We start from the raw sequence: 27158 nt of genomic DNA, 5'->3' as shown, positions 1-27158 counted from the left end.
GCCAATCGCTGTAGAGTATTACTATCGTAAAACAAAAATAATTAAATATCGTGGAAATCCAGCCATATTCAATCGGCCTCCAGTCAAAAAAAATTTCGGCGCGTTGTCAAGGCCTGTATTTCTAGATAGCCATGGTTTTTGACAATGTTTATATGTTGATAACTATTATACATATTTATAAATAGCTTTTTAAAATAATTTTATATATTAAGTAAATGTTATAATGTATATGCTAAGTAAAATGAAGCTGTATCACATGCTATTGCTGCAATTCAATACATATTTGTAAAACTTTTACAAATATGCATTGCATTCAGCTGAATGAAGTTGTATTAATACAACTTCATATATTATTACATGCCCATAATACAATTTCTACTAAAAGGAGCTGTGTTTAGCATGCAACATCATTAATAATTGCAACATCGTGTTATTGTTAATAATCTTGAGTAATTTTGTATGTACATGTAACTTTAGTAAGTTCTTATTTAACTCAAAGAGAGTTAATTTATAGATGTTATGTAATGTATAAAATAATAATGTATTGAATAGTTATATAATACTGTGTATGTGTTGGTATGTTTATATAATTAAAATTTTAAGGTTTTAATATTTCTTTAGATACATATTTAAATATTACAAATAATGGTGAGAAATTATGTGCGAAAAACACAGAGAGGTGCAGCAAATGATAAAAGAATAAAGTCAGCATTAGATGTAATAAAGATGGCCTGCAGTCTAAAGAATGTTGCATCAGAATTTAGTATTAATAAAAAAACATTACAACGTCATCGAGATGAAAAAGTAAAAGTAGTTGGTGGTTTGTCTCTGGGTGGAAAATTTCCTGTTTTTAGTAAAGAATTTGAATTAAAGATTGTTACACAAGTTCAGATTATGGAAACAGCATTATTTGGCTTGACAACAATAGATGTGCGTGGCCTAGCATATGATTTTGCTATACAAATGGGAATCGATAATCCTTTTAATAAAGAGTCAAAAATGGCAGGAGTGGATTGGCTGCGAGGATTCATGTCTCGCAATCCACAACTTTCTATTTGAGCTCCACAAGCCACCAGTATAAGCAGAACCATTGGCTTCAAAAAACCAAAAGTAAATCAGTTTTTTTCACTATACAAGTCATTATTTGAGGAACATAAGTTTTCAGCCAAACAGCTCTGGAATATGGATGAAACTGAAATCACAAATGTCCATAAGCCAGGAAAAATAATTGCAACGAAAGGCAAACGACAAGTTTTGAAAATAACTAGTGGAAAAAGAGGTGCAACTGTGACAGTTGTGTGTGCAATGAGTGCAAGTGGCACTTATGTCCCACCCTTATTTATATTTCCCTGTAAGCGAATGACTGATAGGCTGGCTGTTGGTGCACCTTCAGGCTCAATTATTAGAGTTAGCTCTAGTGGATGGACTGATTCATCTTTATTCATTAAATGGTTAACACATTTTGTTGCTGTGACTCATGCATCTAAAACTAATGAGCAATTAATTGTACTTGATGGTCATCACAGTCACAAAACACTTGAGGCCATTAACTTTTGTCGTGACAATGAGATCCATCTCATAACTCTTCCACCTCATTGTACACACAAGATGCAACCTTTAGATCGTACATTTTTTAAACCATTAAAAGTTGGCTACAATACAGCAGCAAGCAACTGGATGTTATCACATCAGGGGCGTAGAATTTCATTTTTTGACATGGCAGGTATTTTTGCAACTGCCTACAACTTTACTGCAAACATTGACAAAGCAATTAATGGTTTTAGATGCTCTGGTTTGTACCCAATAAATGACCTTATTTTTAATGATGAAGCCTTTGAAGCAGCTTTGCTCACTAATGAAGCTGAGCCATTGAAAATCTGTCAGCAATCTAGTGAATTGCCTAATTTGCCTCTTGTTGCACCTATACAGTTGGCAAATGTCATGAGCACAACAACTACTGCTGCAAAATTGAAGGCTGTTGATGATGCAGTTTTGCCAATTGTTGATGAGTATCTTGGCCTTAAATCTCCCTTAAATATTTTGGAAAAGATTTATCTACGTCCCAAAATTCCTGTTTTAAGACAACGAAAGAGAAAGACAGAGTCAGCTGAAAACCTTACTTCTTCACCTTTCAAGAAGCGACTAGATGAGCATGAAAACAATGTAAAAAAAAAGCAACAAGCAGTCATATTGCGTAAAGAAAAAGCTGCACTTAATAAGGTGATCAAGCAAAAAATGAAATCAATAAATTTGAAGACAAAAAAGGTGAAAAAGCCTGAAAAGTAGAAAGCAGAAAGACCTAATGGCATAAAGAAACAAATGAAAAAGAAGAAAGATATGGTTTCTGCCTCTGAAATTTTTATCACTGATACAACTCTATGCACCATATGCTCTTGTCCATACAATGTGCCACCATTTGATGATTTGACACAATGTAGTAAATGTACATCTTGGTACCACTTTTCATGTGGTCCAGATGATTCAGACTTATGCTACTACTGTGAATCATAATCATGTATATGTTATTTGAACATTTATGTTAGTGATATAAATTTAAAAAAGTTATTTATCTTCAAGACAATTGCATAGAATAATTGCAGTGTTTATATTTCAGTTATTTTAATAAAATGTAAAGAGTTTTAATAAAGAACTATTAATAGCGTTTATTTTAACTGATAGTTATTTTTAACAACTGTTTAAAAGGTTTGGGGCAAGATGCACTCTTTGGAGCATCTTGCCCCACGGCTGGGGCAAGATGTCTCCTTGCACAATTATTAGTTTTTTTAATTTTAAAGTTTATCACCAGTAATAAAGTAGATATTTTATCTTACCAATGTCTTCTCTTATAAGTAGACTTTGATATTAAAAAGAAAAATTACAAGCAAATGTAAAAGTATTTGTTATATACGCTAAAGTTTGTTAAGGGGGGCATCTTGCCCCACCCTACCCTACTCGTAGTGCTTATTTTTTGTCAGTTATATTCAGAATAAAAAATACTATAATATTATTTTAGATTAAAAATATTTTGTTTATTGAAATGTTGATATCTAGCCTTGGCAACGACAATGAAACCGCGAAAAATAGCTTCGGCAAAAATTAATCATTGCAGACTTTATGGCTCGGCAAAGAAACAAAGCATAGTTTAAAATAGCTCGGCAGCGAACGTGTTAAACGGCACGAATACTATATATTAAACACCGCAATAATACTATTTATCAAAAGGTTTTCGTGATAATAAAAAACTTTCAAAGTTATAAATTTTACTTTTTATTAATCAGTATTTAATGATTTTTAAAGTATTTTAGGAAAAAGCGAAAAAACGTTAAAATTTTTTTTGTCTTTCTTGCTGAGGTTGTTTTTTGTATTTGTGGAACTGAACGTTCCAGAGTCGGCAATGTAAGCAATAACCTCTACGACGGCAAATATTTATTAAAGACCATGCAAAATGCTTTTTTATATTAATTATATTAATTAATTTTTATAATAATAAAATAAAAATGCTTTTTTATATTATTATTTTTATATTAAATTAAATGGTTACATTGTTGTTTGCTTGGCAATTTTTAATTGGTCAGAAGAGTTTAATGCTTTGAATTAACATTCTTTAGGCTTTAAAGAAAAATGTTTTCGTTTTCTTTAAAAAAAAAAATCTTTTAATCTTGTTAAACAAGAATATTTTTTTAATATTTCTTTAATGATCTTTTTTTACTTTTTGATTTGTAACTATATTTATTTTTACATTTTAACATAATTATTTAATTTATATTTAGTTAGCATTTATTTCATCAGCTCTGAATATTTTCAATAAACCAAAATTTTCTTTAAAGAATTTAAATAAACGATGATATGAGCAAATGATGCTTCAGAAGATATCCATTAAAACAATTAGAATCATTTAACTGTACAAAAAAAATCAGACAAAACAACTGTATTCTTTATAACCTTTTACAGCAGATTTTAATGCAGTATTTCTAAACTTTCTTTTTAAATTTTATAAAAGGCTAATGACATTAGTTTCATCATTAGTAACGTATGAAACTATCCGCAGAAAAATTGTTATTTTTCTTTGAATCTCTTATCTAGCTAATATGGTTAACCTATTATGGTTAACTATAAAACTATGTTGATTTGATATTATGAAAAAAGTCAGAAATGTTTAGACTTTTTTTTACTGTTTCATCCAACATTTCATTATACTTTTGCACATTTTTTTACTTTTGGTTTTTGAAAAACTCTTTTAAAAGCAATATATAGCAAAAGAGTTTTTCACTCTTTCAAAACGAAATAAAGTTTACACTTCTAATTAACTTACCTACTGTACCGAGGCTGGCGGATTGGAGGCTCCTGCCCTCAAATAAAAATAATATATCTGTCATTGAGACCTCAAAATCTTAAAACATGATTCTTAAAAGAATCTTAAAATGATTATGTAGATTTTTTAAATAATTTTAATTCTAAGTCCGGTTAGCAGTGCCATAGCTACTGGGTCCAAGCCCCAATCCCCCCACCCCACCCCACAAAAAAAGCCTTTTAAAAGAGCCCGAAAATCTTAAAATTTTTTCCAAGTATTACAAAAAAAAAAAACATCCTTAAATTTGCAAAAGGGTTCCTATATTTGCCTATGGGCCCCCTAAATATGCTAGGCCTACCAATTTGGGGTGTGGGGAGCCTAACCACGGCTCTCCTGGTTAGGTTTGAATTTGTTTTATATAGCAGAATTTTCATACAACTGTTTTTTCACAGCTTTAAATATTAACAAAAAGCTCATCAGCAACTACTTTTTGTTTTTTGTCCAAATTTGAAAGTTTAAAAGGTTTTTTTATATATAACTTTACATATACATATATTTTTTTATTGTGTTATACTGAAGAAGTATTTAACATTTTTGCACTAATTTAGCACCAATTTTTTCAGTAAGTATACTAGAGAGTAAGTTGATTGCAAAGTATGTAAAAAAGTAGGCAAATATAAATAAAAAAATATCGGAAGATAAATTGTTAAAAAGTTGACAGAAAAGATGGTAGATAGGTTGATAGAAAAGGTGATAGAGAGGTTGATAGAAATGATGGTAATAGAGTTTATAGCAAAATTGAGAGAATTAGTTGAAAATTTAATACAAATTATATTTTAACTTTTGCCACTGCGTTTTATACACACATATATGCAAAAAGTAAAAAAAGATCATTAAAGAAATATAAAAAAAATATTCTTGTTTAACAAGATTAAAAGATTTTTTTTTAAAAGAAAACGAAAACATTTTTCTTTAAAGCCTAAAGAATATATATACTTATATATGTATATATGTGTGTATATATATATATATATATATATATATGTGTATATATATATATATATATATATATATATATATATATATATATATATATATATATATATATATATATATATATATATATCTGTGAATTTGGGCGTGTGTGCGTATATTCAAAAATAGCAAGTAGTTTAAAAAAAGACAAAAAGAAGTAAAAAAACTACCTCTAAACTCACTGCCCGTATCCAATAGTTACCAACTGGTCGATTTGCTTCCAAAATAAAGTCGTATCGTTCTCCTGGGTTAATAATAAAAGATTCAACTGTAAAAGTTTGAAAATCGTACCCGTCAGAAGCAACCATTTCTAGTGAGTGATCATCAATTGAAATTCGTAATGGATAAAGTGATCCAACTCCAATAACACGGAAACGATATTTTTTGTTTTTTGTTACGTTAAACCAACTTAAAGGGGCCATAACTTTAGATCCTAAAAACGTAATTATTTTATTTTATTTATTTTAATTCAATTTTTTAAATGTTAACTTTTTTAAATAGTTAATTTTTTTTTAAACCAAAGAAACTTGTTATTATGTAATTTCTCTGAAATTTTTTTAGAAATGTCATAAAAATTTTGAGAATGAATTGTATAGCCTAAATTTTTATAGATATATTTTTAAAAACAAGATTTTCATACTTTTCAAGACTCTAAAGTTTTATCACTCCTCAATGTCTTTTTAGACTTTCCAGATTTGTCTTCCTTGAATGTGTTTTAAAATTTTATTGAATTTTCGTGATTACTTAATGTTTTATTCGACTTATTTTTTCGAGTTATTTTTTACTTATAAAAGTAAACTTTTGTAAACACACTTGGTTAACACATGATAATACCTGTTTTTGGATCAATATATCTTCCTTTTCCATTTATTAAACCTGAGACCCATGGAACGCCACTAAAATGACCACCGTCTTGTGTCCCAGTAGCTTCGTATTTATTTCGGCCAATAAAATTACCGTAAACCATTTTCACATAAACCTTAAAAAGTAAACTTAAATGATGAGATAAAATATTAAACTAATAAATACAACAAATAGATGAAACTTCGAACAAATAACTTTAAACTAACATTAAATAACTTATTTAAATAACAATTAATTGATTAACTGTTTTAATTAATTAATTAATTGTCACAATTGTAACAATAGTAAAACAACTAACTTTAAATAACAACTTGTGAAAATTTAAACAAATAAAAAATAATTTAGACAACACTTTTTTGGTGTATTTTAATTTCTTTTATGATTTTTTGTTTGTGACAAATGAAAAACGTTATCAGGGTTAGAAATAATTAAAAAGTTGACAATCAAATAATTTTTTCGACAATAATTAATTGATAACTTTATTTGAACAGAATTTAGATTTTTAATAATGGCTAAAAAATCGCTAATTAAAATCTTCAAAAGTTATTTCTTTGTTTTTAGCAGCCGTCGCGCAGTGGTAGATTGCTCGCCTCAGAAACAAGGGGGAGCATGCCACTTCTTGTTTCTGAGGGCAAGCCCCTCCCCCTCTTTTAAAAATTTTTTTTTTTCAATCAATTCATATATATTCTGAAATAGTTGTTACATTCACGGAAGTTTACAAATAGTACATGTACTAATCTTAAGTAAAAACCTTGTAAATAAATGCTACTAAATATATTGTTAATGTTAATAGTAATAATCGTCCACAGCTGTAACAAAGCAAACATTAAAAGTTAAAGGAGTAAAATACTAATAATGATAATAATAAGAGTGGTAGTAGTAACAATACTAACAATACAATGATAAGAGTGTAATGATAATAATAAAAATAAAATGACAACAATAAAAATAATTACAATAATCATAAAAAGAATAATAGTCATTTAGTATTAGTCACACACATACACCTTTTATTAATGTGATTTATATTATTATCATATTTTATTAATGTGATTTATACTATACTGTGATTTACAAACTCAAATAGATAATCAAATATATTAATAAAGTTGGTTATATAAAAACCTTACACGACAGTAATTATGAAAATATTAGAATATAAAATTATGTTCATACACACATTATGTTATATACACACATATATAGACACATATATATATACACACACATACATACACATATACATATATATACATACACATACACACATATATACACACACACACATATATACATGCATATATATATACATACATACATACATATATATATATACATATACACATATATATATATATATATATACATACATATACATACACATACACACACACAAATATATATATATAAATATATATACTTACATACACACGCACACATATATATACACATATAAATATATACAAACATATACATACACACATACACATCCATGTATACATATACACTTACATACATATACACTCACACTTATTCACATGAGCTTATCACAAACACTTATACATATATACGCATATCATTGGATTTATAAACTGTATTTGATTAGGAAGGAATGGAATAGGTTACTCTTAAAAACATAAATTGAATGAAGAGCTTTTAGGTCATAGGGAAGGTTATTCCAAGATTTTATACTTTGGTTTTTTATGGACTTATATCCATAAGTAACAGAACGATGATTTAAGACTGCAAGATTGAGATTATCAGTTGATCGAAGATAGTATCGGTTATTTGCATTTTTTGGGAAGAAATTGTTGAAGGTAAGAGGTAGGTTTTTGTGTTGGTGGTTCCAGACAAACTGGCAATTCAAGAATTGAACAAGGTCACATAGTTTAAGGATCTTAGAAGTAAGATAAAGCACATTAGGATTGGATTTGTAATTCTGAAAATGTATTATTTTTAAAGCTTTGTTTTGAAGATGAGATATCCTTAAAACTTCTTGCTGTTGAGATTGTCCCCATATTTGACAAGCATATCGTATATACGAGCCAAAAATGGCATGATATATGTTTAACAATGCTTTCAGATTGACATAATGGCGAACTTTAGCCAGCATTCCATTTGATCTGCTCAATTTTAAGGCTAAGTCTTTGAGGTGGGATACAAACGATAGGTTGGAATCAATTATAATTCCAAGATATTTGATTGAGTTTACAGGAATGATTTTCTGGCCACTTAATCTGAAGTTTAAATTTTTATTGATTTTTGTTTTTTTAGATTTGAAAATGACCAGTTCAGTTTTGTTACAGTTGAGGGAAAGCTTATTTGAGCGAAGCCACTGAATTAAATTGGCAAGATCATGATTAATGTATTTGTTAATTTTTTTTAAAGATTTGTTGATAATGAGCAAGTTAGTATCATCAGCAAAGTGGTAAGGAGTTGCATACTTAATTGAGTTATTGAGGTCATTAATATAGAGAAGAAAAAGTAGTGGTCCTAATACTGAGCCTTGAGGAACACCGTTGGAACATTTTATTTGAGTAGATTTTGAGTCACCGACTGAGACAAACTGAGATCTGTTGTGAAGATAGGAGGTAAACCATTTAAGAGGTATTCCTCTGATTCCATAATATTCTAATTTCTTGAGTAGGATAGAATGATCTACTGTATCAAAAGCTTTTTGTAGATCTACAAAGACACCGCATGCAAAGTTTTTATTATCAAGAGCTTTTCTAATTGACTCAGTTATTTTTATAAGTGAGTGAGTCGTGGAATGATTAGCACGAAACCCATACTGGTGTTTGTAAAGGCATTTAAATTTATTCAAAAATGCATAGAGCCTCTTATGCATAGCTTTTTCGAAGAGTTTGCTTAGGTTTGAAAGAAGAGAGATAGGTCGGTAGTTAGACATATCCATTATAGAACCTTTCTTAAATATTGGAATGACTTTAGCAACTTTGAAAGCATCTGGGAATAAACCTTTTTGAAATGAGTTATTTATAATAATACTGAGAGGTTTAGAAATTATGTCTGGAATAAGTTTAAGAAGGAATGTAGGAAGGCTATTAGGACCAAAGCTTTTTCCAGTTTTAAGAGTGGTTTTAATAAGACCAGAGATTTCATTCTCTGTGACAGGATCAATAAAGAACGTATTAGAATTTGGAGAGTTGAAATAGTCAGTAAATTTGGATGTTCAAGGTATGTTTTTGTTTTGAAGTTTGTTTTGATTTTTTACTACTTTTTATAAGATTGCTGATTCTGTTTCTATAAAACTTAAATTTAGAAAACAGCTCATTTTTAGTACTAATATCTTTACATTTTGTGTGTTTTTTATATAGTTTGTTTTTAATAGAAATAGATTTAAGTATGCCATTGGTGATCCATGGTTTTGATTTAAGTTTAATTTGCTGCTTAGTTAGTTTTTTGTATGGAGCATGTTGGTCTAATTTTTTTTCAAATGTCTTTAAAAGAAAACTGATAGATTGATTTACATCATCATCTTTTTTAATATAAAGGGCCCAGTTAATGTTGGAAACATCTTCAATAAATATATTTTTGTTAAAGTTCTTGAAGCATCGCCTGTAGAATTTACTTTTTTTAGGGTGATTAGTTTTTCTTGGAATGCAGATAAATTGAGCCATATGATCAGATATTGAGATAGTAAGATTGCCAGAGATTTGGTCAGGTGAATTAAAGTTTATAAAGATGTTATCAATAAGTGTTTGTGATTTAGCTGTTATGCGTGTCGGTAGAGTAATAACAGGATGTAGTGAAAAAGAAATAAGCGAGTCAAGGTAGCTAGATATAGGATTTGATTCATTATATTTTAGTATATCCATATTAAAATCCCCCATAAGTAAAATACTTTTTTTTTCAATATTTAGCTTATCTAATAGTGGAGTTAAATAATTATTAGTGAAATCGTCTTGATTCATAGATGGATGTCGATACATGCAGCCAATTATTATATTTTTTAAGTAAGGCTTTATAATTTCAACAAAAATGGATTCAAGATATTTGAAAGAGTAGATCTTTAGGTCGTTGCGAACTATGTAGTTTAAATTAGAGTTTAGATATAGAAGAGCACCCCCTTTTTTAGCCTCAGTGGGACAATGCTCAATGTTAAAACCATTTATAGATATGCTTGTTATATTTGAATCATTTACATATAAATTTGACTCAGTAATACCTATTGCCAAAGGTAATGTATTAAGAGTGCTAATAAAGCTGCAGAGATCATCAATGTGATATGGTAAAGAAGCTATGTTGAGATGAATATAAAGATCTGAATTAGGATTAACTTTTTTATTGAAATCTATGGTGTCATAGTATTTACAATTAATTGAATCTTGAGGATTATTTAGATCTGAAGTTGAATTTTGTGGACTTGATGTAGTGTCAAGAGAATATTGTAAATTAGTATTCTTGTGTGATAATGTTTGGTCAAGCTTAAGGTCAGAACAAGATCCAAATTGAATAGTCTTAGATGGCATAGCAAGGTATTATGATTTTAAAACAATTTGGTTATATTTAGTAATTTATGATCTTAGAAAAAAATGGAGTTTGTTAGATGAAATATAGCTTGTAAACAGTAATGAAAAATTATAAACTCAAGGAGATGAGAGATAATAATACAGTAGCTATAATACATAACATAAAACATTAGCAACTACGTACAAATACAGCAAAATAGTAATACAACAATACAACAAAGCAAGTAATACAAGTAATACAACAAATACAACAAAAAGTACTAAATACAACAACAATTATAATAAAAAGTACCAAAAAGCAATAACTATAATAAAAAATAGCAATAAACAGTACTTTAAAAAAGAAAAACGAGTAATTTTAGCATATAAGCAACAACATCATAAAAAATTGACTATTTTTATACAAAATCGAGGAATTTTTTTCAAAATGAGGTAGTGTGTCCTCCACTTTGAAAACCTTGACGTCAGCCCTGCGAAAACCATTGATTTCTTGTCCTACCTCCTAAACTTTACGGGAAAAAATTTCAGTAGAAAATCGTCTATGATGGTTAAAAATTCGCTGGTTTAAAAGTTTATTTATTGTAAACAATCATTTAGCAAAAACCTCATTTAAAAATGACCTACGCAAAGTATTAAACTTTCATTTATTTTTTGCAATTAAAATTACGAAAACTGTATTATTCTCTCGTGTTCTAAGGAATAGAAAGAAGCAGTTACTAGTTTATTTTTTTTTAATTTTCTTCGCATTTTTATCAAAATTCCATCAAAATTCAACCTCCATAAAAATTTTCACGGTATCGGCATGATATATATATATATATATATATATATATATATATATATATATATATATATATATATATATATATATATATATATATATATATATATGTATATATATAATTCCGTTTAATAATATATACAGTTTTGATGCATATAAATATATGCTTCGAAACTGTAGCTATATAAGCCTAGAAAAAGACCTAGAAAAAGGCCTTATTACCGAGCCCCATTCTCACGTATTTACAAAAACCGTAAAATTAAATATTATATTATATTAGTTATATAAATATCTATAGTTATCAAACTATTTATTAAAAAAATATATAAAAGTAAAATAGATAACAATTCGTTGTCTTTTATAGAAAAATTTAAAGAATCAAAGTTTAAGGAAAGAGTAAGATCAAGTGAATAAGAAAAAATAAATAAGATATTATCATTTTTTTAAAACTTAAAAATTTAAACTTAGATTTAAAAATAAAAAGTAAATAAATTATTATACACCATAGAAATAACATAAATAAATTCGTATACTTCATAGAAATAAAGTAAACAAATTAGCAAACGCCATAGAGGTAATACCATTATTAAGGTAATGAAAAAAAAAAGTTGATATACTCAGTGACATAATTTTTCTATTTATTATTTTTTGTATTTGAGTTTTAATTTTAAAAAACATTTTAAATTGGATATACTAAAACCCATTATGTAAGAATGCCTGTTTTGATTCATTTTTAAACTGCTCTATACTAGTTTTATGTGTATTTACAATCTTGGGAAACATTTTTCCACAAGTAAGTCCACGATAAAGAACTGAATATGAAGTTAGTTTTGAATTATTTTTTGGGACAACAAAGTTGTTATTTGAAAATTTTGTTGGATATTTATAAACTATTTTGTCAAAATAGGATTGAAATATTTTAGGAGATAATGCTATATTTGTTTTATACATAAACATTAAAACTTGATGTAAGTTGATTTTATAGATATTTAATGCTCCAAGTATACGCAGAAGAGGCTCACCAGGTACAGTTCTATCAGCTTTAAAAATTGTTCTGCACGCGTGTACTTGCCCATGCAATATTGCAATAAATTAAATAACAATGAATAAAAGAGAAATGCAAACTTTCTAAAGAATCATTGCTTAAAAATGGTTTAGTCCTATAAATCAATGATAAAATTTTTTGATATTTTATTTTCAATACTTTTTATATGTAAACTCCAACGTAAATGTTCATCTAAGATTACGCCTAGAAAGTTTACTGAGTTTTCTCTTTTAATGTTAGTGTTATTGATTATTCGATTAGGCAATTTATGGGCAATAGTTTTTGATTTATTCACTTTGTGGAACAAAATAAATTTGGTTTTATCCACATTTAGAGAAAGTTTATTACTTATAAACCACTCATTAACTTACAATAATTGTTTGTTATTTCAAAATAGTGTATTAATATCTCTGTGCGAATAAAAAAGATTGGAGTCACCTGCAAAAAGAGTACAATTTTTTGATTTTTTTTTAATTTTAGGTGTCCCAAGAAGTCCTAACGGTCTAGTCACAGAGCACCGCGGAAGTGCATTTAACCAGGACGTTCACGCCTCCTTCCTTACCGTGACGCGAAAATATGTCCAGAGCTCGTTTCAACCTCGCTTTTAAAGCGAGTGTTCTAACCACTGCGCCACGGCCGCACAGAAAAATTCCATCAAAATTCAACCTTCATAAAAATTTTCACGGTATCGGCATTATATATATATATATATATATATATATATATATATATATATATATATATATATATATATATATATATATATATATATATATATATATATATATATATATATATATATATATATATATATATATATATATATATATATAATTCCGTTTAATTATATATACAGTTTTAAAGGTCTGTTGCTAAATTTAAATCATTAATGTACACTAGGAACAACAGTGGTTCTAAAATAGAGCCCTGGGGAACCCCACGAGTTACGGCAGTCGGGAGTGTTTGTTTATGTTCATACGCTATAAATTGTTTTATATCAGTCAAATAACTTTTGAACAAAAGTAATTTGTTATTTTTTATTGCATAGTGTTCAAGTTTTTTATCAGTATATTATGATTAACGATATCGAAATCTTTTGACAGATCAATAAAACCCCTAAGGTAAAATACTTACCACTGAATGCACTTGATATTTGATTGACTAGTTCAACCACTGCATGTTCCGTTGAACTTTTTTTTTTGAAACCAAATTGTTTTGAATACAGCATGTCGTTTTATTATAAGTGATTAAAAAGCCTATTGTACATTATTCTCTCAAGTAATTTTGAAAAACAATGTAAAATAGATATAGTCCTATAGTTAGAGATATTTGAGTCATCGAACATAAATATCAGCGTGATTCGTGCAATTTTTAGCTTTTCATTGACAATACCTGTTTTAAATAAAAGATTAATTATGTGAAACAACGAGGGTTCTGTTATATTATATACTGATTTAACATCATTAACGTTAATTTTATAAAATCCAGCATTTTTGTTAGTTTTAAGGTAAAAAAAGACGGTTTGCAATTTAATTAGTTTTGAATTTGCTTCATCCATAACTTTATCGTAATTTTTAAATTAAGATTCAAACGGTGTTGAATTCACAGGAATTTTTAATGCCAAATTCGGACCAGCATTAGCAAAGAAGCTGTTTAGTTTTTAAGCAATAATTGATTTATCATAAATTGTATTTTTATCAATTGTTATTTTTTTGGCAGAATATTTCTCGCATAATTATCTTTTCCAATTATTTCTTTAATTACGCTCTATGTATTTTTAGTGTTTCCGGTAGCATATTTTGAAACCCTATACAGGCTCAGAATAGGCAGAAAAATGAGCAATCTGATTCGCTGATTTTGAAAGAGAGGCAAGTGCGATTTTGAAAAATCATAATTAAAATAAAAACAAACAGATTTTTGAAATAAATTTCAAGTCATGTATTACTATCAACACAGAAAATTCATTTTATTTTATTACTCTTCAGAGTATTTAAAATGTATCAAAATCTATTTGTACAAGAGAATTTTCACTCGTAAGAATTTCAAAATTTCAAGAATTTTATCTATTGTTAATTTTAAGAAACGAAAAAAAAAATGTGTTGAATTAAATTTGAAAAAATCTACAAATGTGTTTCTCTTAAAATATGCTCTTGGCCTTAAAGCATTCTCAAATACATAGTTTATATAAGTATGTTGTACGAGACTAATAGTGAAGCACTTTTGCATACAAAGTTTATATAAGTATGTTGTACGAGACTAATAGTGAAGCACTTTTGCATACAAAGTTTACATGCAGTTTTACCTGACTACTGGTGAAGAACTTTATTTATAAACTGATTTACATGTTTACTATAAAGAGTTAAAAATTAGAAAATTTTTACTAATTGCAAAACTAGCTTACATGTTCTATGTCAATATATGAGCTCTGAGGAGATTTTGTTTTCATGCTTTGTTTCAACCATAGTTTGGAGGAGGCTGATATATTTTTTTATTACGTAACTCTAATAAAAAATTGTGTTGAACCATTAAAAACTTTTAAAAAATTTAAAAAAATTTTGGCTGGCTACATTAGTTTATAAAATATTTGAAAATTTAACAAAAGAAGTGAAATTTATGTTTGTCTACAGAGCAGTAATTTTTGTACAGTTACATATAAATACTGACATTAAAAGCAAGAAAAAGTGTTGAAGTCAAATAAGTTAACCAAATAAAAGTGGATTATGGCATAAATAAAAGTGGATTATGGCAAATGATTGTGGCATTTTTTGTATTGTAGTAATTGAAAAAAAAAAAAAGATTTAATAAACTAAACTAAGTGGTTAAAATCAAATGTTTTAATGAAAAAAGAGTAATAAAAAAAAAGAAAATAAAATTATCAAAAAAAGAACAAAATCAGTCATGCTATAAATATTTTTGCTATTATAAAATGTGTTTTGTATGTAAAAACTCTTGAAATATTTCACTTGAATTTGCATGTGTGCAATTTTGCAAGATTTTTAAATGTGTTTCTCATTAAATATAATGTCTGTGTTCTATAAAGCATGCTTGATACAAAGTTTATATGCAATTGCACCAGACTACCGGTGAAGTACTTAAAATATGCAAAGTATAAGTTTTAAGCTGAAGCAGAGGTTGTTCTAAGCTCGTTACTGCATCTTTATACCAACTTGTTAATTATAAACAGTTTAACATTTAAAATTTTTACAGATGTTTTACCAAACTAGCTTACATGTTTCATATAAATCTACGAACCCTGAAAAAGTTACTGTTCAACCTAAATTTTGAGAAGGCTGATAAGGTGTACATCAATATTTTTCTTTATATATATTATATAGGATGAAAATTGGATATTAATCTAATGGAAATAATTTGAATAATAAATTGGATAATAATCTATCAGAAAATTTAACAAAAAAAGTGGTATTTGTTTTTTTACTGAACATTAAAACTTTACTGAGTATTAAAGTCAAAAAATTTAACCAAATAAAGGTGAATCATGGCAATTTTTGTAATAAAAATAACTTCATCAAAATTAGCTTTTACATTTGAAGAAGCAAGTTTTCTAAAAAATTATTAATATTACATCAAAATAAAACATGACGCATCTCTGTTTTTATATTATTAAACAAGAGATATTCACAGAAATTTAAAAAAAGGAACACTTTTTTTTATTGGTTATACCAAAAATTAAATAATGAAACTATTCATAAAATTTGTAAATATGGAGTACATTTTATTTAAGGTTTTTTTTCTAATTTTTTAAGAGCAGACATATTTTCATTTTCTTCTGGAGTATATAATGTAAAATAAATTATTAGCATTATAAATATATAAAATTTATCAAAGTTTGCTGCTTTATTTAATATTATTTACCATCAGTTGCTATTAAAGGATACACATTTTATAGTAATTATAGAATACAATAACGAGTATTTTGTTCAGGTTAAAAGCTATATATCAACAAACATGTATTGAGTTTTGAAATTGAAATAAACAACAACATGAACTTGCATGTTTGCAATCTTTCTTGTTTCTACCTTTTTACACGTAGTTTTTCATAAAGGTGTGGTAAGTTGAGAGTTATTGCTTTTGGTAATCAGTTTATTATATCAAAACACACTTGTGGACATCAGGTTATAGATTTTTTCTAATAGCTTATTAGGCTACAATGCTTCGTGATCTTTTATTACTATACATTATTAAAGGATATCTAAATTCGCTCTTGCTTACAGTTGCTTTTAATTTAAGAGTGTTGCAAATCATCTGGGCTAGCTATAACAATAACCAATATTCTCAAACTTTTTTAGTGTTGTATATAATTTATATATGGGAGTAATATGTGTAAAGTTCTAAAAAGATATTAGGCTATTTTTTCAAAATACTTTTCTTGCTAAATGATTGGATAAATGGGAACTTAATTTGAAAAAAAGTATACCAAGTTAATAATAGTCTATTGATATTAGTAGGTAAATTTTAAAACTGTTGTAAAAAAATCTATCGCATGAGAATCACAGCATAGTTAAGTTTTACCATCTGGTTTATAGTTTGTTACAATGGTTGTCTTTTTTATATCTTAGAGTTAAAACAATTAGAAAAACAAACTAATTTTTTTAAATCTTTATTTTTTAGAAAAAATTCTGAAAATCACGGATGTTTTGAGTTGTGAGGGTTTGTATAAGTATTTGAACTATATTGCACAAAATTAGATAGAAAAATCATAATTTTTTTTGCTATTATTATTTGGTTTTTTATGAAATTACTCAAATTCACTTTTATTATTGAATACGTTTTTTGACATTTGTTTTGATTTAAACATACGCGCAAAAGCCTCTCTTTCAAAATCAGCGAATCAGATTGCGCATATCTCTGCCTATTCTGAGTCTGTATAGGGTTTCAAAATATGCTTTCCGGTAGCTTTACTTAACATTTTTGCATAATAAAGCTTTTTTGAGTTCCTTTTTTTTTTTTCAAATATTTTTTTATAACTTTTATATGTCATTTCGTTTTTTTTTTCAAGTACTTATCGCATAACTTTTTTTTTCTTTTTGAAGATTTTAGTAACCCATTAGACATCCATGGAGTTAATACAGCTTTGGTTTTTACAATAATTTTTTTTTAGGAAATGCTTGATCATATTGCTTGCAGAATTGATTTAAAAATCGATCATATGCGTTGTTTAAGGTGGTAGGCCACTAATAAAAAAAAATTCTTCAAAAATTACATTTTAGAAATTATTTTTATATAAGTTGACTAAAATTTACATTTTAATGACAAATTTTTTTTTTTTTTTTTTGATTATTAAATGGCTTGAGAAATTTGGTCCCGAAAACCCCAAAATAGGGTTATTTCGTTGCAGTGAATATCTCAAAAACTATGTATGGTATCAACTTGAAATTTTTTAGACTTGCTTCTAATATAATGAAAAAGATCCTGTACCAAAACAAAAGAAAAACATTAAACAGTTTTTTTTTTAAATAAAAAGAACACTTCGAAAACAAAAAAGGGGCATTTTTGACCATATTTGGACTTTAATATCTTTTTACCGAGTTATCATAATGCAATAAAAGTGGTAGGGGACATCCATAATAAATAAAGGAACAACTCCTGAAAATTTTATTAAAATTAGTTTAGAGAATCAAGAGATAATTACCGCAAAGTCGTGAATTTTAAAGAACTGAGAAAAACACATTTAAACAAAAAAAAACATTAAACACTTCAAATAAAATATAAAAACACAAAAAAAAACCTATTGACAAATATTATCTTATTATAAATGTGTTGTGGAGTAAAACTAACGCAGAATTAAAACAAAATATGTTTATAAAAAGTGATAATATTAATAAACAATACTGTTATTAAAGTAGTATTTCAGTTTGAAAAAATAAAGTTTTTCTTTTGATTTGCGATTTAGTTTCAATTTTAAGTCTTATCAACTTAATTAAATATTTGTTTATAGTAAATAAATAAAAAGTAAAATTCTCCTGCACCATAACATAAACTCTCTTCTTCTTTATCTTTGTCCAAAAATCCCTTACGAATACTTCGTAACTGCTTTCGCCTGCTTTTTTCCTTTTCATTACATTTTTTTCCCATATTTTTAACTCTTTTCAAATCAGATGATGCCAAAAAACTTGAAGAACAATACCCTGGTTTTAAAAAAAGTTTTTAAAAAACTCTATTGATACCATTAAGTCCATCATTAAAATTAATGATTGCAGAACAACAACCTAAATTTAATTCATCAATTCCAACAAAAGCATCTTTTGGAAAATGTTTCCAAACTAAAGCATTCAAAAACTTGTTGTTATTTTGTGTTGATCCATTCACCTTTTTTAACTGTCTGTCCTAGATAGGGATTAGCTGCAAGTATGGCTGGATACGAGGAAGAATCACCATTACCAATGTATCGAACATATCTTAATTTTCTTGCCTCAATAGAGAACTGAAAACATTCAACAATACCCTTTGCCTCCATTGATCCAGATGATCCTTTGCGATTAATTGAGCAGACATGATTGTCTTTAACATCATATAATTTGAAGAACCTTTGTGTGCATTCCAATACTCACAAGATTTGCACTTCTTAGAAAGTATGCGAAAATCTATACATTTTCCATTTGTTTTGCTAATTATAGTAACTAATCCATTGAGTGATGAGTATCCTCTCTTTTGCCAAGCTCCGTCCCCTAAAATGTCCTCATCGATTACAATATGATCATCATAATTTTTTTTCAAACTAATTATTCGTACTTCTTTAGCTGCATCATTCATGCTCACTTCGGCAATGTAATTGTACGAGTTGCAATTTCTTCGTTTAACAAGTTAAACAAAGATTTGTTCATAGGATCAGGCATATTCATTAAACCAAAAAAATTTTTAATACTAGAGTATCCTTTACCTATTTCTGGAAAAGCTAATATTATTCTTGAATTAACATCAAAAGTTTTCTGACCGGCTTTTACTGGTTGGCTTATAGTTTTACTAGAATAAAACTTCTTCTCCCATTGGCAAGATGCACATGAAATAAATATACAGTGTGATAAACCTTTTTTAAGTTTAACATCATGGTCAAAATTAACATTTGCAGAACATTTTGGACAGCAGTCTATGGCAGTAATTATTTCTTCTAAAATGTTAGTGTTCATAAAAATATAGCAGTCATTGGACTAATCATCATTAGCAAAAATTTTATTTTTATTTACAAAATCATTATTTACAATATCGACGGAAGATTTACTACTGCAACAGGATGACAATATCTTCATTATTTTTGCAGAGCTACATTTGAATTGTAATTCTTCTAAATTAGATAGATTTTCTTCAGCTACAACGTTTGATGATTTATGTTGGTTTCCACTGAAGAGTCTACGTTTCTTGCTATACCTTATTTTATTTCTTTTATCTTTATTTCCCATTACTTTAATTATTATTTAACCAAAGCATAGAGGACAGAAAATTAGCCGAAGAAAGTTATGGTTGTTGTAAAGTAGTTAGACATTTACTGAAGAAATCCGTTAAAAACCATGTAAAACACTGCACCAAAAGCATTTAATAATAAACAAAAAGTAGTTTTAGAGTAGCAGTCACCACAAATGAAGATTTTTTGTCCTAATTTTTATGGTATTTTGTGGGATAACTTCCTTTTTAGCTACATAGCAACGGAATAAACAACCCGTTGCTACGGAAAAATTTATGAAAATGCCAAAACCGCATTATTAAAAACTGATTTTTGATAGGGTTAGCTTTATTTTTATATAAAACTAATATGAAATTCGTAATCTACGATAATTATATTGGTGTTATTGTATTGGCGTTAATTATAGTGGTCTACCACCTTAAGTCATCTGACTGCAATACCAGATTCCTATCAACGTTGTCTCTTAATGATTTTGAAATTTTTTTACCGAGTTTTCATTGATCTGTTGCCTAAATTTAATGGATTGAGTTTTTGATATAACTGATTTTTTTTTTTCAGTTTATCTTAAAGATTCATTGCTAAAGTTAATAAATTTTTTATCTGGTTAAAGTAATCGAGGAAAAAAGAGTTGTCGAAGAGTAATCGAGGAAAGAGCAGTTATTGTGAATTTTCTGTCTCCAACTTTATAAACTTTTTAAAACTACTAACTACTCTAAAATATTGAAAGATAAATACGCGTCGCAAATAAATACGCGTCGCGAATAATTATCCCTAAAAAGGTTACAACTATAAAATACCACCAATTAGCAATAACTCAGAAAGTAATACTTTTTAAACGTAAAAAAAGCTTATGCATATTTAACCAGGTTAAAATATTTAAAAAACCAATTGTTAGTACAAGCTATAAAAAAAGTATTGTGTCCGCTTATTTTTAAATTTTTATTATTCTCTTTTATACGAAAAGCCATCTTATCCATTTTGTCATCTTGCCCAGTTTTCAAATTATTTTGTTTTACTATGAACATAAAAGTAAAAATAAAATAGAAGTAATAAAGATTAATTTTCAAAATCCTAATATTTACAAAGAATAAGCACATATTAACAAAAAATATGAAATTTAGCATATCGTTAAAAAAATATTTATACTGACAAAACCCCCGTTAGATAAAAAGAATAAAAAAAAAAAAATCGAATAAATTTCATTGTAATTAAGTTTAAAAAATGAAGTTTTTGATAAAGAAAATATGCATTATAAAAACGTTTCCATCGCAGAAAAACCTCGACTAATTTCACAGAAGCCAATCACAGCATTTGCTTCATGAATTTTAAGAACTTGAACATTGTTTTGTCTAAGCATTCTTTTGATTTATAAAACAATTTGCACAACCACATAAGTTACAAAAAATGTTAAATTACTGGTAAACCCTTTTCTCTTTTTTCTGTAATCAGTGACAGTTATAATTTTATTGTCACAAGCGGAGCATATCAACAAAGATGCAAATACATTCTTAAGTATAAAGAACTTCATTAATATACTTTATTATATAACTTAGAGATAGAAGAATAATAAAATATGATATTGTTGCCAGTACCGCGGCTAGTGGATCAGAGGCCTCTCAAAAACTATCCAATAGGGCCCAAAAAACCCTAAAAAATTTTCTAATAGGTATTACAAAAGCAAAAAAATACACCCTAAACATGCAAAATTACCCCTAAATTTCCAAATGGGCCCCCTAAAATTGATGTCCTCTCCCCATTGGGGTGTGGGGTAGCCTCTGATTGTAGCGCAAAAAAAAAAAAAAAAAGTTTATAAAGACAATTACCATAGAAAATGTGAATTAAAAATTCCAAATGACCAAAAAACACCTCAAATTTACTTAATATATATATAAAAAAGAAGCTTTACAAGAGTTGTCATTTCGGCCATGTAAAAAAAGCAAAAATAATGTCTTGGTGTTTTGTTGCTATTGCGTTGCTAAAGTAAACGAATAAAACTTTTTTTTTAATCTATATTTTTACAGGTAGAAACCACCTTAAATATTGAAGAAATTAAGTTGTATATATAAGTAATGTATTAAATTTACCAATATTATTACTATAATAGAATGCAATATTCTTTTTTTTAACATTTAATTTTTTTCACTTAAATTTTTTTCTAAAAAAAAATTCAAGCGAAAAAAAATTAAATGTTAACTTGTTTCTAAAAATACAAATTATTAATATTATTATTATTCTATTTAACCATTGCGCTAAGATATATAAGCAACTTTGTTGCGCGGAATACAGAAAATAGAGGCACGCAAATTTATAAAGTGCGAAACGCCATTTGAATAAAAAGTAAATTATACTCAAGTATTCAAAGCTTTAAAAAACATATTAGTTTCCAGTTAGCTGTTATTGTAAAATTTTATATCTAAAATTATTGTTAAAACTCTGATAGAAAATTTTTAACAAAGAAACAAACTATCTTTTAAACTGATGTGAAACATGTAAACAAACTTGTTATAATGAAATATAAATATATAGTATAAGCACATTATTATTTTTTCAATGGTATGTTGTGTAAAACTGGTTTGAATAAAATAGAGGCTATACCTAAATAAATAATGTTTATTTCATGTATTTTTCTGAGAATTTTTTTTTTCTGAAAATCTTTTTTTTGAGAATCTTTTTCTGAACAAGATGATTTTAATACAAAATAAATTTATTTTGATAAGCTGTTAATTTTTTTGGGTTTTGGTTAAACTTAGAATAAAGTTATCAAGTACCAACTGTTTGAAGCACCAAGGTACACCAGGATGCGATAGGTTGGTTTTTGAAGATACACCAGAAAGAGATTGGTGCAAAGTTCTCATCAATCAGTGGAGTCATAAGTTGAGCATCGGAGTCATTAACCATATTTTATCACTCAGAGCTGCTAATTTCACAATAGAAACAGGAAAGTATTTCAACACACTGCAAAACGAGTCAACAAACCGATGGTTAACAAAAACTCTTCATATCATTTATGAAGCCTTAAAGATGTTGGCTTCTCTAATGATCAATAGAGTTTGCAAGCGTAGTTCAAAATGACCATTGAAACCAGTTTGCAACAATGGAAATATTATACAGTTTTGAAAATGCTGCTGGTGATGGTCTGACGCCATCCATTATCCATCTATCCAAAATCAAAAAATGTCTGTAAAAAGTACTTTTTTTGTTAAGACTTTTATTAATTTAAATTCCACCAAAAACATTCAAAAAATGGTAATTTTAAAAAAAAATCATATTATAAGTACGTATATTACCATAATGTTTGAGTATCATTTTTTTGTCGGAATAATAACGCACGTATTTGAATTTCATTTTTTTTTTTTTGTAGGTATACTTAAGCGTATGTTTGAGTATTATTGTTAAACAAAACATTAAATAAAAAGAATAATTTCAATCATAAATATAAGAATATAAAACTTATTATGACAATCAAATATAAATATATGAAAGTTTTTATTTTTAATTTTTTTTTTATTTCTTAGAATATATGTAATGCTCTTATGCTTTCTTATTAAATATTTAATAAAATACGTAACTTGAATAATTTGTAAAAGTTACGCGAACGTAAGTAATTTTTCTTTTTTTAAATGTATTAGTTAGATACATAATTAAAATTGACAGATAGATACATAATTAAAAATAAAAAAATAAAAATTAAAAAACCTTTTAAAACAAAAACTATTCAGCTGTTTCTATTCAGATCAGGAAACTGATTTAGAGTAATTTTACCTTGAAAACTTAAAAGCTTTTTATGTAAAGTTAAAGAGCTCCTACCATTACCGCAATAAATGGAGTTTTATACCAAAGTTTTTTTTTCCATGGTAAGTTGCTTTTACCACAAGTTTTGTCTACATTAGACTTTACATTACGCTCTTTTGTTTCTTTTATCTCGTTTTTAAGAGAATAAACTTATTACTTGTAAATTGATACTCTTTAATTGTAAATTTAGTAATTCTTATTTCTGATTTAGTATTTAACCAAAAAATATGCCATTATTAATTTTACTCCTAGTTACTAAATGATAAAAAAATCTATACATACACAAAGTAGTTTAAAAATTTGTTTTATCCAATGAAAAAGTAGATACTGCTCGGTGTTGTTAAGGCGATTTACAAATTATTTGAATTCTTTTACTTGAAATTATTTTATCAACTTATTCAAACAAGAGTTCAAACAAGAGCTATAGATGTTATAGTTTTTTTTGCTTCAGGTTTTTTTAATGCTTAAAAAACCTTTTTTTTTTCATATAATTTTCAAAACCTTTTTACTACCCCTAATAGTGAATCTAAAGAACACCATTTTGGAGTCTTCAATTTTCTATCAATTTTTACAAAAAATACTAGTATTTCGACCAAGAGAGAGCTTATAATTACGAAAAATTGCATATTGTAACTATGATGTTCATTTCACCTAAAAAACGTATTTATTTAAAATCTTATTCAAATTCGGATAAGAAATTTTAAAAAGGTTTTTGTGATTGTAAGAAGATTTAAAAAAAAAAAGAATCTTCAGTCTGGGTTTTTTCGCTACAAACATTTATATTTTATGATGCCGTAAAATTTATGATTTTAATTTTTTTCGCCTTTTTATAATTCACAGACCTGATCATTTAACGGAAATATGTCGTAGTCAACAAAATATCATACAGACGCTATAATATTTTAAAATTGCCGAAACTTAACTGAGCGTAAGTAATAAAAAAAATTTATTTTTTTTAAGTTTAGTTTTTTGTTTTGGAAAAGTAAAACCTGACGATATTGCTCACTTTACCCAAAAAATATACAAAATTACTATAGTATTTAGTTTCAAACAGTTTATTAAAAATCACCTCAACGCTGCTTTCATGATTCCAATCTCCAACAGTCATAATCATATCTGTCGGAGGAATAACTCCAGCAGAATGTCTTTCTTTAACGATAAAAGCGCCGTATACACCGTTTGTTCTTTGGGATCCAATGTGTGAGTGGTACCAAAATGTTCCTTTTGGTTCTGCCTATAATATTTGTTGAAATAAAAGTATCTGTGTGAAGGAGAAGAATTTAAAATACAGAATTTAACCTTTAAAAAACTTGCCAGACCTTAAATCTGTGGGTGAATGTTTGTCCAGCAGCAATTGGACATTGTGTGACGTACGGCATACCATCAAAATATGACGTATCTTTTTGATGAAGCCCATGAAAGTGAATTGTAGCTGAATTACTCAAAAGAGTATTTCTAATATGAACAATGACTGTTTGACCCTCATATACAACAATAGGAGGCCCCGGTAGGGTGCCGTTTACTGCTTCAATCATGCGGTTTACACCATCTGCTGTGATTACTTCCTCAATTGGCACCTAAAAATTTAATACTCTTTTTACATAGCATAATTACTTGCGATCAAAAAATTTAAACTCTTTAAAATTCAAAAATTATTTATACAAATACAAACTTTGAATTTATATAAACTGCATATGAATTAAATCTCATAATAAGTAGCAGCACCTCTGTTGTAAAGTTGGACGGACTTTCATTATATAAGTATAGTTTTCCATTCTCGGCATAAACTAAATCTTTATGAAAAATCATTGTCAACTTTTCTTGAATGACGAGCCAAAATTCACATTTTTCTTGCACTGGTAGACATTCTTTGTAGTCCCAACCGTCTTCATGCCGATACGAGAATACGTCCGAGATATAAAAAAGTTTTAATAATAAGATTGTTATGGAATGAAACGCCATTTTGTTTGTGCTTTGTGTTTAAATATAAAATTTGTTTAAAAATGAAATGGAATTTTTACCTTTAAAAATTTTGTTGCTTTTTTGTTATGTTTATTGTAATTATTCACAAGAAATTATAAACGAAGTATTTACATTAGTTTGAATGAGTTTAAACCTGCAGAAGATCAAACGAGCAAAGTTTCATTCAGACAAATGTTTTAGAAAAAGAGTTTTTGATTTATCGAAATTTTTTTTTTCGTCAATGGATTTAAAAATTTGTTATTATAATAAATTATATCTAAAGCTTTTTTTTAAACTTTTGTTCTAGTCTAACATTTTTCACTATCTAATGTCCCAAATTTGAAGATTACGTTAATGTTGTTGTTGGTGGTGGTGTTATTGTTGTTGTCTTCTAGGTGATTTATTAAGTTTCTTTAAGAGGTTTTAATAGTCCATACACGTCCATACAAGTAAAGGATTTAAAGTCCATACAACACAGTGTTATAAAATGGGTTCTAACCTTGACTTTCTGACCCGAGAAAACCCTTTTGTAGAATGATAGCCCACACTATGGGGATCACTTGGATATAAGTATTAAAATCAGATTACAACGTCCTGGCAAGTTATTGATGTTTAAATTTTCTGAATTTATTGATTACACACACATTCGAAATGACAGCTTGTTTTGCATTTTTACAGTAAGATATAATTTTAAATTCAAGTAAACAAACATACTGTAGCATAAAGAGCATTATGTTTTATGAAAACATAAAAAAAAGTTGAAAAATTAAAAGATATCAAAAAGATAAGCTTCCTTTATTACCAAACAAATATAATATTTTTTTATTCTTCTGTTTTTCTGTTTAACTTTTCATAAAAATTATTTTTAACTGTGAAAATAAGACAGTTTTTGAATTTCGGGAAAATTTCGGGAAAATAAAAATTTCGGGAAAAGGCATGATTTATTTACTTTATTCACGAGAGCAAAACTGCGCACATCTAATTTTACAAAAAAATGCCGAATACAGCAAAAAACCACCAAGACTGCAGGAAAACTGTCTGTTTTCTTTGCTTCAGTAAATGTCAGAGGGAACTGACACCTTTCCTAAAAGAAAAATGCCAAACAATACTCAATGAGAGGATCGATTTTAGTAATGACAAAGTTCCACTTGGAATTTGTGAAAAGTGTCGTTCTTGTTTAAGAAGAAAGGATTCTGGAGAACACATCAATCTCCCATCACTTTACAATTTTGAGACTATAAAAATTCGACCTCAAACTAGAGACACACAATGTGACTGTTTGATTTGTTCTGTTGGAAAACTGAGAAATAATGGTCAACAGAAAACTCAGCTTTTGCAGAGCTCAGCACAAAATACTCCATCTTCAACTGTCCAAAAACGATGCTCTGACTGTTTTTCAATTATTGGAAGAGGATTACCTCATCATTGCACAAAGGGCACTTTGCGAAATAACCTTGTTGCTGTTGCAACCAAGGATCCTT

General features: G+C 27.5%; 1 protein-coding gene across 1 annotated transcript in view; it reads right to left on the bottom strand.

Annotated features, from left to right (window-relative positions):
- Positions 1-25793, bottom strand: part of LOC100211568 (uncharacterized) — a 42196-nt gene extending 16403 nt beyond the window's left edge. Inside the window, exons 1-5 of the mRNA XM_065817613.1 lie at positions 25441-25793; positions 25035-25292; positions 24785-24949; positions 6161-6305; positions 5497-5759 (exon numbers count right to left, since the gene is read on the bottom strand). Coding sequence (XP_065673685.1) covers positions 5497-5759; positions 6161-6305; positions 24785-24949; positions 25035-25292; positions 25441-25677 — 1068 coding nt within the window. The 5' untranslated portion in view covers positions 25678-25793. The remainder of the gene's footprint in view (positions 1-5496; positions 5760-6160; positions 6306-24784; positions 24950-25034; positions 25293-25440) is intronic.
- Between the last annotated feature and the right edge of the window lie 1365 nt (positions 25794-27158).

Source organism: Hydra vulgaris, chromosome 14 (genome assembly GCF_038396675.1).
Source record: "Hydra vulgaris chromosome 14, alternate assembly HydraT2T_AEP".
Classification (NCBI taxonomy): Eukaryota; Metazoa; Cnidaria; class Hydrozoa; order Anthoathecata; family Hydridae; genus Hydra; species Hydra vulgaris.
The sequence above is the reverse complement of the archived record's forward strand: the minus strand, read 5'-3'. Positions and strand labels throughout refer to the sequence as shown.